General features: G+C 39.0%; 1 protein-coding gene across 18 annotated transcripts in view; it reads right to left on the reverse strand.

Moving 5' to 3' along the window:
• The window catches only part of LOC106516884 (receptor-type tyrosine-protein phosphatase F), a 189,641-nt gene that overhangs the window by 47,298 nt on the left and 128,463 nt on the right, over nt 1-13,880 (reverse strand). For all 18 annotated transcript variants that reach the window (XM_014007452.1, XM_014007456.1, XM_014007454.1 and 15 more), the window contains 6 exons: nt 11,693-11,810; nt 9,936-10,508; nt 9,172-9,272; nt 7,864-8,117; nt 6,053-6,134; nt 4,712-4,936 (listed from right to left, as the gene is read on the reverse strand). In XM_014007452.1, coding sequence (XP_013862906.1) covers nt 4,712-4,936; nt 6,053-6,134; nt 7,864-8,117; nt 9,172-9,272; nt 9,936-10,508; nt 11,693-11,810 — 1,353 coding nt within the window. The remainder of the gene's footprint in view (nt 1-4,711; nt 4,937-6,052; nt 6,135-7,863; nt 8,118-9,171; nt 9,273-9,935; nt 10,509-11,692; nt 11,811-13,880) is intronic.

Consider the following 13,880-nt stretch of genomic DNA (forward strand, 5'->3'; position numbering starts at 1 on the left):
TTTGTAACACACACAAAAAAAACCCATCTCGTTTTCATAATTCCCACTTGATACTGTTTGTCAAAGCCTTTCAAATTCTAAAAGAAGCTAGTCTTCAATGTTATGGGTGTTTTGAGCCTAGAGCAACAGAATTATTGCAACAAAGCAAATTCTTCATGCAAGTGAGAAGAATATAAATGCCTGGACGGAACTTCAAGCAGCGGAATGTGGTGAACACATTTGAACACAATGTTCCGGTTTTCTTGTTTTTGCCAAAACCTCACCTTTCTCTTATCACAAAAAAGGCACACATTAACACAATCTCCCTCTCTGTGACAGGTTCACTTTGTCTCATCTGAGCTTCACAGGCTGGAATGAACACTAGGCAAAAAAAAAAAAAACTTCTTTCTCGCTCTCCAACACCATCCCTCCACCCTGCTTCACATCACAGAGTATTCCATGCTCCTTCCCTCACTCACTCTTTTTGCATTAAATGATACTGTTTATACACACCCAGCATCTATCATCCCATTTCACACTTCCCCCGGCTTGTTTATGTGCCGTGGGTGCTGGGGAGACATGAAGGCGCATTCTCTTTTCCTTATTTTCTCTTACTCCCCCTTTGCCACCCTTCCTTCTCTTCTCCTCTTCAACCGCTGGCGGCTGCTTGTGGCCATTGATATACGAGGGCTTATTAAACCCTGGCGGTCTTGTTTGATCTACACTAAGGGAGTTTGGGTCGGTGGTGAGGAAGGCTAGTAAAGACACAAGTCATTTATTCCAGTACTTGTTGTTTTATTCTCCTGGGTCTGGTGAAGACCCCGCTTGCAGCAGCTTCTGCCAACAGCTCGGTGCTGCGGCGCACTTTACCTCCTGCACCAGCGTTGTTTGGTAATAAATGTTTGCAAGTGCCGTGCGGGGGGTGACAAAAACACAAACGCTGCTGCGGTGTCCGAGTTACCCAAAGAGTGCAGTTATGGGATTTGTGCGGCAATCAATGACAGCCTGCCAGCAGCCACCAAATTGTTTGGTGTGTTAATGCGACGCACAAGAAAGCATGTTGGGAGAAACAAGAACTGAAGAAATCTTATTTCAAAACGTGTGCGCGGTGATGTCATTAATCAAAGACATGAGGTCTCCAGAGATTTTCTGTGGAAGCATGACGCTGCTACAGTTATGTAAAAGGACACATTAAATAATTTTTTTTTCGTTCTTGAGTGCAAATATTAACAAAAGCTCTAATGTTAATCCAGCTAGCAATCATTTAAATTAGATTCCGTTTCTCAGTTTGAGCTGTAGCCACACTTGGATACTCATTTATGGTATTAGACTAATGATTTTCCTATATAATCATTCTCACAGCAACTTTTCTTTTAACTATCAATGCTGTAGCTGACTGTGCAAATGAAAACACATTTCTTTAAACCAGGAGTCTGAAACCTTCTCAAAGTCATTTGCATCCTTTCTCCCACTTTCAGTTTGTCCCGAGACTCAAAATCAATTTGAAGCTTGCACTAAAAACAACACAGCTCTTTGGGTGCTATAGAAATGCAGCACAAGAATGTTTAGTCGATGCAACTAAAGAGCTTTCACAAGTTGTTGACAGTTATTGGGATTTCTGCATCAGAACAAATAAAAGAAAAAAAAAACTTTCATGAAGATTGAATTATTAGTTCCATTGATTTAAACAATAAAATATCAAATCCTATGTGATTCCTGTCTGTTTCTGTCTCAGATTACTAATATGAGTATTGTCCTGATGCATCTCAGTAATCCAGGTAGAAAAAAAATCAAAACGAAAAAAGAAGTAGGTCCTCTGGATGGGTTCTTCTTTAGTGAAACGTTTCGTCTCTCCTCCAAGAGTCTTCTTCAGTCTGATGAGTTTCAGGTGAAACTCAGCCTTATAAGCACTGCCTCCACATGGTGGACAAACAGGTTAGTCACATGCAAAAGAGGGCCATCACTTAACAATAGGTTTGATTAGTTCTATTGTTCATAGAGGGTCATGTGCCCCATCACCTGACCCATGTCGTGTTATGTGAATGTAGTGAATGCAAGCGGGGGTTCAACGTCCCCTTGTTTTTGTATGAGCATTCCACTTTAAATAAAAAAAATACACAGGTTTTCAACCTAATAAAAAATGAAGTAAACATAAAAATAAACTAGTTTATTTGATATTTATTTGTGGCTTACTGAAAATATTTTGTTAAATGCAGAAACTTTCATTTATTTACACATTTTGATCAAAAGTAAGCATTTACTTATAATACTTGAAATCTCTACATAGACTAGTTATATTTTTTTCATAAAATTTTAATCTAAAATGTAATTATTTAATATATTCAATATAATAATTAGGATACACTGTATTTCTCCTAAGCTTTAATGTGCTAAAAATGCTGAATTTTCTGGTGGACTTTAGAAAACGTTGATATCGTGTTGCTGGAAGTTGATCTAACCGGCTAATTAACTATTAAACTAAACTAACCAGTCCGTATTATTAGCATCGTTTTGCTAGCTAAGATTTGTTCAAGGATTTGAATAAAACGGCCTAAAATGGGAGAACAATTACAAAGCTACAGAGAGCTGCCGCTGAGGGATCAAAGAGCTGCAGGCTGCAGAGCCCTGCTCTAAACCAATATGCAGTAAAAGTGCTGCTGCAACATGAAGTGAGGAGGAACTGGTTTAGTAAAACTTTGTCTTTTTGCAAATGTTGCTAATAGTGTGGAACCATCAAAACCTGCAATTGTCTCTCCTGGCAGCTGTAAGTCAGAGGCAGCTTTGTATTGTGGATATGAGCTGAAGGGTTCGAGGCATGCCAGCATTAAAATGAGTTTTATTGACAGTTAGTCAATCAGACTGCATTGTTTGTGCACTATTTGCTGTGAGAGTAAACTGCCAAATTTGGAAAACAAGACATGCATTTTGCATAAGTGTTCGAAATCAGTTCTCAACAAAAAGGTTAAACTCACTAACTAACAGCTCCTGGAGTAAAGTTTGAACAAACAAAACAATCCAGTTCAAAAAGTGAGCGTGTGCTCCTCAATTTGTGTAGTGTACAGAAAGAGACCAATTCTGAGCTGCAGTCATCCAACATGCAGGTACAGTGAGAGTCTTGTGCAGCGATGGGATTTGGGCATCTCCTTTGAAGTCAACTATATCATAGCTGCCCAGCATGGCCTCCTTTGCACGTCCATCCCCATCTCAAAGTGGAGGAGTGAGGGATTACTGGGGGAGGAGGGGCTTTGGGGACATGTAAAGTAGCATTTCAGGGGAATCAAGCCTGCTTTACAGACTCTCTTGGCCCCGTGACCAGGCGCTCGTCTCCCTCTTAACTCCAGCCGCACTAATCAATCTCCTCTGCTGTCTTCACGGTAGAGGAGGATGTGAAGAGGGAGTGAGGCGCAGAGAAAAAGGAAAAAGGAGCTCAAAGGCGGCAGTAAAGAGAAAGAAATAGGTGAAAAGTCTAGGATTTGGTTTCAGACGTAGAGCACTCACACTCTCTGCCTTCTCCGGCTGCCCAGGGCCCAGCTACTGAATATGCATGTCCCGGGTAGTGCAGGAGCCCAGAGCAATCGCAGACTCTCATTCCTCCTGCAGTGAAGTTTAGCCCAGACCATCCCATAGAGAGATGGGCCTTCATGTTAGTGCTGCTTGACAAGTGCACAGTGCCTCCACTTAGAAAGCCCAAAGTCTTGTATTAGCATTGTTAAGACATCTGCGTGGGCCCCTGCTGCTAGCACAAATGGCAGAGCGGGATCTCTGATGTTATTGTCAACTGATAAGGGCGTTATCAGGACAAGCTGCAGTTTCTTAAAAGGTGGCTATAAAAAGCAAAAAAAAAGGCCACCACTACTGGTTTAGAAATGTTAAAAATTATGATAAGGAAAAATGCAGAAGCAAAATTGAATTTCCTAAATTAACATTTAAGTTTTAGTCAACTTATTCTGACTTATAAAAGTTCTGTTATCACAAAATAACTTATATAGGTTATATATTTGATATAATCATTAGCATTAAAGTATATGTGACCCATCATTTTAAAATGAGGATTAAGTCAAATTTGGTCAAAATGACCTAATTACATTTTCAGATTTGTGGCTTTAAAAGCTAAATTTTGATACCAGGGTTATTCTGATATCATACACTTATCCAGAGATATGGCTTCATTTGTCTTGTTGGTTATGATAACACATTAACGTTTGGGCTGAATCCTACTTTTATGTAAATTTATTGAGTCATTTCTGATGTCAATATAAAGAGGAAACCTCAAATAGTATTTGTACATTAAGATTTCCCAGTTGGAAAGAAACAAAAACATTGCTAACTCACAGGGGAAAAATTGAAAAATTTAAGGTGTTTTTCAGAAGCATCAGTTTTTTTGTTGCTGCTGCTCAAAAAAATGCATGAAATTTTTTTTTAGATTATATTTCAGATAGTTCATTCAAATGATACATCAATAAGGCATTAATTCATTATATTTTGACAAAATGCAATTTTAAAGACATTTAAATCAAAACCCTATATCTGCCGATTTCTCCACATTCCACTTTTGGAATCAATCCTCGATGCGATGGGTCACATATATCCAAAAGAGGCTTTCAGAAGATTTTGTATTCCATCTTCAGTGTTGGAGAAATTCTTCATAAGTTGGCACAAGTTGTCAAAAACTTTACAATGTGACGAGGCCTTTACCTTGACAAAAAGTAGACAAAAGAAGTGTGCGACTTACATAATTAGCAGCACTGTCTGTCTCCTCATATTTAAGTTCAGCCAGCAGAAAACAGAGATACTCCTGTTGACTGATCAGGGGCTTGTTGTGGAAGCCATTGTAGTGCTTCTCATCGCCCAGGATGAAGGAGGTCGGCAGGGAGTCCAGTTTGGCAGCAATGTAAGCTTTGGAGGGATCCAGGTGACGTCTGCGCCTCAGGACTGGACCGCCATTTGACCTGAGCAGCTGGGGAAATGGTGAAAAATATTTAGAAAAAAAAAAAGGAAAAAAATAGCAATGCACACGTCTGACAACTTGACAAACAAATACTGTCTAAAATAATCAATTACTGCCTTGAATTTTGGAATAGCAGCAGCACAACTAACTTTCTAGAAGTTTTCATTTCTCATAATAAAAAACCTCTCAAAACCCATTTACTTGGTCCAGGTCTGGTTTTGGCTCTATAAGAGATAATAATACTGGGGAGCTAAAATGCCCTTTGCACAGTGACATAACAGCAAACAATGCAGCCAAGCTACGAAGTGAGCAATTAGTACTTGCTCCGGCACACAATCTCAGTGTGACTGCCAGCCTGGTTAATAAATGAGCAGGAGCACACAGCACTGTGGCATTGTGTTTCCAGCAGCATTTTGTTTTCTGTCAGTGATGTCTTGTGTGCTGCTCCAGATGTAGCTTTATTAAATCATTATGTTGGAGGGAGGAGACAATGGCCTGTGCAGTGTTTAATGACTCAGGGAGTCCCATCGCTTTTCCCTTTCCGTCCCTCCTGTTATTTCTACAGGGAGCCTAAACAATAACGATTCAAATCAACAAGCCTCGGAGTTTACTTAAAAAGCATGCTATTAATATTTAGGTTTGGCGTTTAGTTAAAATTTCCTCATGAACAAAAGGGGCCATTATTTAAAAGAATAATAGGGGCGAGATAATTGTTTGTCCTCAAATGAATTGTGCAAAACCGTGAATGTGAAGCTGGTAAAGGCAGATGAGTAATTTCTATATTTTTTGAGCACTGTACAAAAAAAGTGTGGTTGATCTCCACATCAGTTGTTACACAACACTAATGCAATCCTGCAAACGGTGTGACTCAACAGACGGCCACTGTTTGCAGACCTGGCATCCAATCAGGATCCTCCCCCACCTACCTGAGTGAGTCACTCTTTAAAATCTCTCTGCCCTGGAATCTGTTTTTTTTTTTTTTTTTGTTCTCTCCCCGAGCCCAGGAGGGTAAAGCTAATTAGCTCTTACTATCAGGGACGCCCTGCCCAGTTGGAACAGAAAACCCTTTTTTTTTGTGAACTCTGACCTGGGATGATAGCCAATCAGTCAGTGCCTGGCACTCACCTCATCCAGGTCTGTGATCTCGTCTGGATTCTTCCATCGCTTCGTTGATGGAGTCACCGGCACCACCACAATGTAGTACCACCTGCCAAGACAAAAAAAAAGACTTTGTAAACGAACAAAACAAATACAGGCTGGGATCAAAATGGGTCAAGTGGATTAATAATACAGTCTGCACACTGAGACGGTCTTTTACTCTTTGCTTTGTTAGGGTAGATTTAAAAATTTGAGAACTAAACAAGTGGTTCTGGACCAAGGTCGGACACCAGCAGATTGGCACTGCATTCTCCAATTAAAGGCTAATCACTAAGAACATCTGCCACGTAGGCTGGAACAAACTCTATCCCTGTGAGGGGAGCCTTCAGCTAATAGAAATCCCCACAGGATTCCTGAGGTTAATAAGAGCAGCTATGTGAGTAGCTGTGTGTGTGTGTGTGTGCGTGTTTTCATAAAGACCAGAGTAGAGGGAAATGAAAGACATTAGAAAGACATTTAGGAATGAAGGGTCAATCAAACTAAGGAGGTTAGGTGGATGAATGAGCATACATGTGAGTACAGGCTGTACTAATAAATATGTGTAAATTGTGTTTGTGTTGGCGCTCCGTTTCTCCCTCTCCTTGTTGACAAGCCCGTGTTCTCCCCGATTGGTTTTCCTCTCAGCTAAAACTTTTCTCTCCACTGCAGCATTTTGTAAAACGAGCTCGCCGCTGACAGCGAAAGCAGCTGCCTCTCTCCTCCTCTTTCCAGGCGTCGGATCTGTGATTCAACAGTCACTCAAGACTCGGAGTGAGGAAAGACGTGTATAACAAGGCTTCTCACACACACACATACAAACACACACCCCTCAACTTCCTCAATCACCTGTAAGTCTTTGTCTGTCAATCTGTGCTGGACCTGGGCCAGCCTCGACAGCCCTGTAATCTTTTTACCAATCAACACTGAGCACTCTGCTTACATCAAAGTATCTCTGCGGCTGTGTACCTGGAGGAAAAGCTTTACTTATGACCTCGCTTTTAACAATCAACGTCAAAAAGTAACACAGCTCAACCTGACGTTAAGTCTCAATTATTATCAGTAATTTTTTTTTGTATTAAGGCTAGCAGAAAGTAAATGTCAGAGTTGAAGCTTTAGAAAAGGATTTTGTGGATTTTGGTGTTTTAGGTTTCAAATAAAGCCTTTTTTAAACCAACTAAGGAAGTTCAACTCTTATTTTCTATCTGCATTAATCTATTTTATTCCTCTTTTGTAATAAAATGTGTTTCTGCTTATTGTATTGCATCATCTTTATTGACTTTTATAAAAGCAAAAACTGCCACAATGTATAATACTGACTTAAATAAGTGAATAAAATAAAAAAATAGATCCTTTTAAAATGAAAAGCAAATTTTAAACAATTAAATAATGTGTCAAATGGATCATATTTGGCTTTGTTATGAAGCATTTACTCTTTCATTCTCCCTGATTTTTTGTTTTATTTTATTTTTTTTAGCAAAAACAACAAGTCAAAGTATGTGAATCTTCTAAGTTTTTTTTGGATGAACTTTTGAAAGTGAGAAGATTAGAGTCCTACAATGAACTAGTTTAAAATTCTTTATTTATTTTAACAAGCTTTGATGCTAAAGTTTGCAAAAGAAATAGCTGAATTATTTTAGCTCATGCTGTTGTATTTACATTTCTGGTTTATGCTAGCCCCTCACACCAGCTTCTTCCTGCGTTCTCACAAACCGTCTCCAACCAAGCTGCTCTCAATCCCACACTGAGGGAAAATACAACTGCAAACACCTCGGCCTCGATCTTTTCTGGGCTTTACTCACCTGACCCTGTCGGTGGTCTGGACATTTGGCAGGCTGAGGCTGATGGTCATCCTGCCACCTTGAGCCTGATGTGTGGTGGGCTTGGTTTTGATCAGGTCAGGGGCAGTCCGGATGGACACCTGTTGCTGCAGACCACCGGCAATGTTGCCCCTACTCGTCAGAGCGAATGAGTACTCTGTGTCCGGCTGCAGCTGAGTGATCAGCTTCCTCTTCTGGTTTCCTTCCACTTCCACACTTTGCTGGTTGTATAGAATCTGCACACACAATAAGCACAGGTTAGGTCAACTGAGGAGCTGATTTTGAGAGAAAAATAAACTGAAAGTTCATAAAAAACACTTGAGTCTATCAACATTGTTCTAAACCCAACTTCTTCTTAAATTACATCACATTTTCTGGTGTCAGATTCATTCATTCTTCATTTGAGAATGCCTTTGGTCCTTTTAGCAAGAACTGAGAATTATTTTTACAATAATTTAGTAGTTTTTGAAAAATGTGTTACATAAGTGAACAGTAGTCTTTTTAAAGGAATTCAGTTTAAAACGTTGCAATTTTAGATAAAACTGTATTCCTTATTGTGCTTTTGCTTTATTCAGGGTTCCCACACCTTGGTCAACATCAAATTCAAGGACCTTTCAAGGACTTTCCAGTACCAATTCCCTCAAATTCAAGAACCACGCGTGACGGCATTTACCTACTGCAGAATGTTACCAATAAACAGGTTTAATATCATGTAAATTCAATGAACAACTGAACAACACAGACATTCGTCAGTCAGAATCAATGAAAGAAAGTGGATTAAATGTTTACCCTACATTCATATCTACAATACATGAACATGTAATTATGTCCTGGGAGCTTCAGCAGCTCAGTTTGGGAGGAGGGGATGTGAACATGTCCAGACCCTCAGTGAGGACAGGAACTGTGGTGCTCTCACCTGGGCCCAGAAAGAAAGACCCGCCCTACTCTGCTCTGACTGGCTAAAACTATGACTATGGCTAATGTTATTTGTTGAAAGCCACGTCAGTTTGCCATAATCCTGAGTTATCCACCGCAAATTAATTAATTAATTAATTTATTTATTTATTTATTTATTTTATTTTATTTTTTACAGATGATGAAAATCAGTCGTGTGAATAGAGAACCTCAATCCCCAAAAAACATTCAAGGACTTTCAAGGACAAGTGTAATTTTTGGCTGTTTTCACAAACTTTCCAAGGCCTTGAAATCATTTTTTCAAATTCACAAACTTCCAAGGATTTCAAGGACCCTTGGGAACCCTGTTTATTTCTTATCTGAGTAAGAACTTACCTTGAAAGGAGCTGGGGATTTGTAGTTTTCTGGCAAATCCCAGGTTAGAAGGACCGATGTTTTTGTGACAGCTTTGACACCAAAGTTAACAGCTGGGAAATCTAGGAAGGGAAAATCCTTTAATTAATGTCTCAAATCAAATATCAAACACACAACAAAATGTAGAGAAATTGAGCAGCCCCTTCAAATTCTAACGTGCACAAATTTAACAACTTCACCTTATGACCCTAGATGATAAGTCAAGATGTATGCTTGATTACAGATCACAAAATAATAATCCTAATCTCCATAAGCTTCCTCCATCTACAACACTTCATTCACAACAACCTGAGATCAATGAAAAAATGTGTGACAGGAGCTGAAACCTGTGTCAGAATATGTCATCAATCATTATAATTAATAAGAGACTTTACATTTATAGGATTATAAAGTGCAACAAGAAGATACATGCAGGGTACGCTTTAGATTTCTGTGTAATGGGATGGAGGACGAGGGTGCGTGGTAATGTGACTGTAGCGTGTAATGAGATTAGCACTCTATAAATCAATAAACAGTGCTGCAATACACTGTGAGTGCAAGATGAGGAAGACATGGTTCTGACAGAGACCTAACCAGTACTTTGAAGTTGGAGGCACCAGAATGAAAATTCATGAGCCGAACGGAGATCAAGCGCACTTCCATGCATGTTTTCAAATCAAACATTCCTGCAGTGTTTATGCAAAAAAAAGAAGAAGGTTATTTTGGCATCCTCCCCCATGTCCTACCATTTGACATGGTCCTGCTCTGGATGCTGGGGCTGAGGGGTCCCTCGCCCTTACTGGTGAAAGCCTGCACACGGATGTCGTAGGTGGTGTCAGGATTAAGGCCCTCGATGGTCATGTGAGTGTTGGTGGTGCGGCTGGTGTTGTCTTGCTGGTTGTTGATGTCCCTGTACACCACCACATAATGAGTGATTTTGCCGTTCCGTTCGGCGAGCAGCGGGGGTTCCCAAGTCAGCTGGGTGCTCGACTGGGTCAGACCGGTGACTTTGAGGTTGAGCGGGAAGCCCGAAGGCACGTCCTCGGCGGTGGTGATTTCCTTCACGGAGGCCTCGCCGATGCCCGCGCGGTTGCGGGCGCTCAGTCGGAACACGTAGGTGGCGCCTTTGTGCAGGCCGGTGACAGTGAAGTGGTCGTCGGTTTTTCTCAGCTCGCGCGAGGTGTAGGCTTCTTCGTCGGCACGCTTGTACTGCAGCTGGTAGCCCATTAGCTCACCCACCATTTCCATTGGTGGATTCCACTGGATCAGTGCTGTGTTGCCTATGGTGGCGCTGATCATCATGTTGGGTTTGCCTGGTACTGCAAATAATGATGAAAAAATCACTTCACCAAAAAGCCTTTTAAATGAAAAAAATATATGTACTGTATATATAGTTCAATACAGTGCTTTAGGTTCAATACACACTATGTAATTAACAATAAAGACTTTTCAAAGGTATTTTATCAATTTGTCTTCTGAAGATGCTGTGTTGAAGGTTCACTGGATCTGGGTTCGACTACTCCGCCTAAGTTGAACTGCCCAGCCCAGATCCACTGATAAACTTGCAGTTTCAGCAACATTTAATTTAAAAACTGTACTTTTGAGGTTAAACAAATGTTCATAATTAATTTAAATAAATTAGAAGTTGGGAAAAGCATGGAAATTTGTCTTTTTTTGTATTGAAATATCAAACCGTGACACTTAAGTATCGAACCAAATCCTGAATTTTCTGTATTATTGCACCCCTAATATTTATTTATGATGAATGTGTGTATGACCCATCACATGGAAATGAGTGTTAAGCCTTAAAGTGTTATTTGGAGAAATAGGCAGATAGTGTTTTGACTAAAATGTTTGCAATAATTGCATTTGGTCAACTTATAACAAATAAATGCCTCATCAGTGTAAGGCATATCATTTGAATGAACTGTCTGAAATATAATCTCAAACAAAAAAAAAAACCAAACACTTTTTAGAGCAGTACCAAAAAAGCCCTGATTTTGAGCAAAAGTGCCTCAATTTTTTTATTTCCCCTGCAAGCTAGCAAAGCTTTAGTTTCTTTCCAGCTGCGAAATCTGTGTCCAAACAACATCAAAAATTCTCTATTAAAATTAAATGAAAATAGGAATCAGACCAAATATTCATGTGTTATCGTGATTAACAAGACAAAATAAGTCATATCTCTGGAACCACTCATAAAATCAGGATGATCCAGGAATCAAGCTGTAGCTTCAAAACAACAATCTGAAAATGTGTTTAATTCATTTTGACCATATTTGACCTAATCCTCAGTTTGATGCGATGGGTCACATCTATTTATTTTGTGTGCGGATACAAAAAAATAACAACTGCCAACTGACTAACTGAACTATTTGTTATAAACAAAGTAAATTAAGCCACTGCGAGCTACTTGTCTTGTTACTGCTGACGACACCTGCATCCTAGCACTCGCATTAAATGTTAACGTTCACACCTCAGTGAAAACAATAAAACTGCCTCTGACCTGCTCCAGTTGTGGTGATGACTTTAGCTTTACTACGGGCTCCATCTCCCTTCGTGGTGTATGCTGCCACGGTGACAGAGTATGTGGTTTCAGCGTGCAGTCCACCGATAATGGCTTCCTGTAAAACAGTAAAACAACAAAATCAGTGAGCCTGAGTGAAACCTCCTCAGTGCTCGAGTGGGGGGGCTGGCGAACCTCCTGTCCCATGAAAGAACACACAACGTACAAAAGGAACCATTATGTGATAAAGCCCCTTCTCTGTTCACATTATTATTTTTAATTACCTAAAACAAAACAAAAAAAAAATCTTGAAAGTTTACCTGAAAAAGGCACACACAACAGAATCAGGATTTTTTCTTAAGACAAGGAAAACTCCTACGCCCGACTGTAAGGCACACTCTGCACCCATTAACCAACAAACCAAATGAACCAGAACATCACCAGTGTGTCAGTGTTCATGCCTGCTGCATGAATGAGCGTGAGATTACACCCAGAGGAACTTGGGATCATTGCTACACTGTCAAAATGTACAATTCTGACTAGGGAAGTATTCAAACTCTTTGAAATAAATACCTAAGATGAATTAAAATGACTATTTTAATAATAATAAAAAAAATAGATTGTTGGCATTTATTCTCCTCTGGGTGGATGTTCAAACAGTCCCGGCACAAAAACAGACACACTGAAGTGGTTGAACGTATCAGTAACTCAGCAGTCAGGAACAGACAGACAGAAAAACAACTGAGGTAACACACTGTTATTGGTGAACTGCTGCAGAGCTGCTACTCACTCCACCAGTCTGCAGCAGTTGGAATAAACACACACCCACACGCTGGAATTAAACACTCAGTGCTTCAACAAAGCATTTGTAAACAGACAAACACACACACACACACAACTGCAATACTCACCAATACATACAGCTTTGTGCAAAAGTCTTTAATCACCCCGTTTACTTCAGCATTAAAAAACAACCTTGGAACATTTTAAAATTGTATTGACCTTTTCTTAATTGTTGTGTACATTTTTACTGATTTACAATCTGGTTTTAGGTTAAAGGTGGCATTTAGTAACAATATACTGTATCTTTAACTAAAAAAAAGGAGAGGGAGAGAGAAATTTTTACAAGTCGAGGACTTAAAAAGACTCCTTTGCTACAAGGGGTGGGAATCTTTTATAATCTCATGATTTGATTTAATTCTGATTTTTGGGGTTTGATTCAAAATCAATTTTTCATTTAAAACTGATATGTTCCCAAAGTGCTTCATCTTCAGTTTGCAAACCTCACACACAGTGAAGCTCATGTCAAACTCAAGACTTTCAGTAAAAAAAAACAAAATGAGCCCAAATCTTTGCCTTCAATGAAGACAGGGCCAGTTTAATATCTCTTTCCTGCAGTTTTGTAGTTTCCTCTTTGTTTTGGTGCTTTCTGCGCATGCATGTGTTCCAGAACCGGCTGGGTAGTTACAAAATGGAGGCTGACAGTCATTGGATTTGCTTTAATTTTTTTTTTTTAGTTTTTAAAAATCAATTTTGGGAAATTTTAAATCAATTCTGAATCTTTGTAAATGAGAATCACGATTCTGATGTGAATCAATCTTTTTGGTAAGCCCCTTTTGCTACCTATTAAAAACTATTACTTATTCATTGGTTTGTTGATCAATGCAAGGATCAATTACTACAAAAAACTAATAAATAAAATAACAATTTCTTTAAGTTCACAAGTACGGAAGTAAAATGCTTCGAAATGAAGAATGGCTTGAGTTTTGCCTAATCTGTATTTAGTACGTACCTTATATAAAATGTTTTGTATTTTTTTCTATCTCGAACTTTATTGAACATTAGAAATTACAAATAAAATGACAGTAATTCAATAAATAATAATAAATGTTCAAAGGAATGGGTAGAAGTTTAACTTATAAAAACCCAGCATTTCTCCAGCAACATAACAATTACAATCTCTGCCTTTTTATATGTACTTTACTTTTACTTTACTCTATAAACTTTACTAATAACTTTTAAGTAACGTAAGAATATACCTTCATTCTACTCAGATTCATGATTACAGTGATACACTTACAAAATCCCCATATATAAATGTACTAACAACAATAATGATAATATTGATGCTACGAATGCTATAACATGTCAAGATAATTTATCATATTTAGTGTAAACCATTTCCTTA

The sequence above is a fragment of the Austrofundulus limnaeus genome, unplaced genomic scaffold (assembly GCF_001266775.1).
Source record: "Austrofundulus limnaeus strain Quisiro unplaced genomic scaffold, Austrofundulus_limnaeus-1.0 Scaffold42, whole genome shotgun sequence".
NCBI lineage: Eukaryota > Metazoa > Chordata > Actinopteri > Cyprinodontiformes > Rivulidae > Austrofundulus > Austrofundulus limnaeus.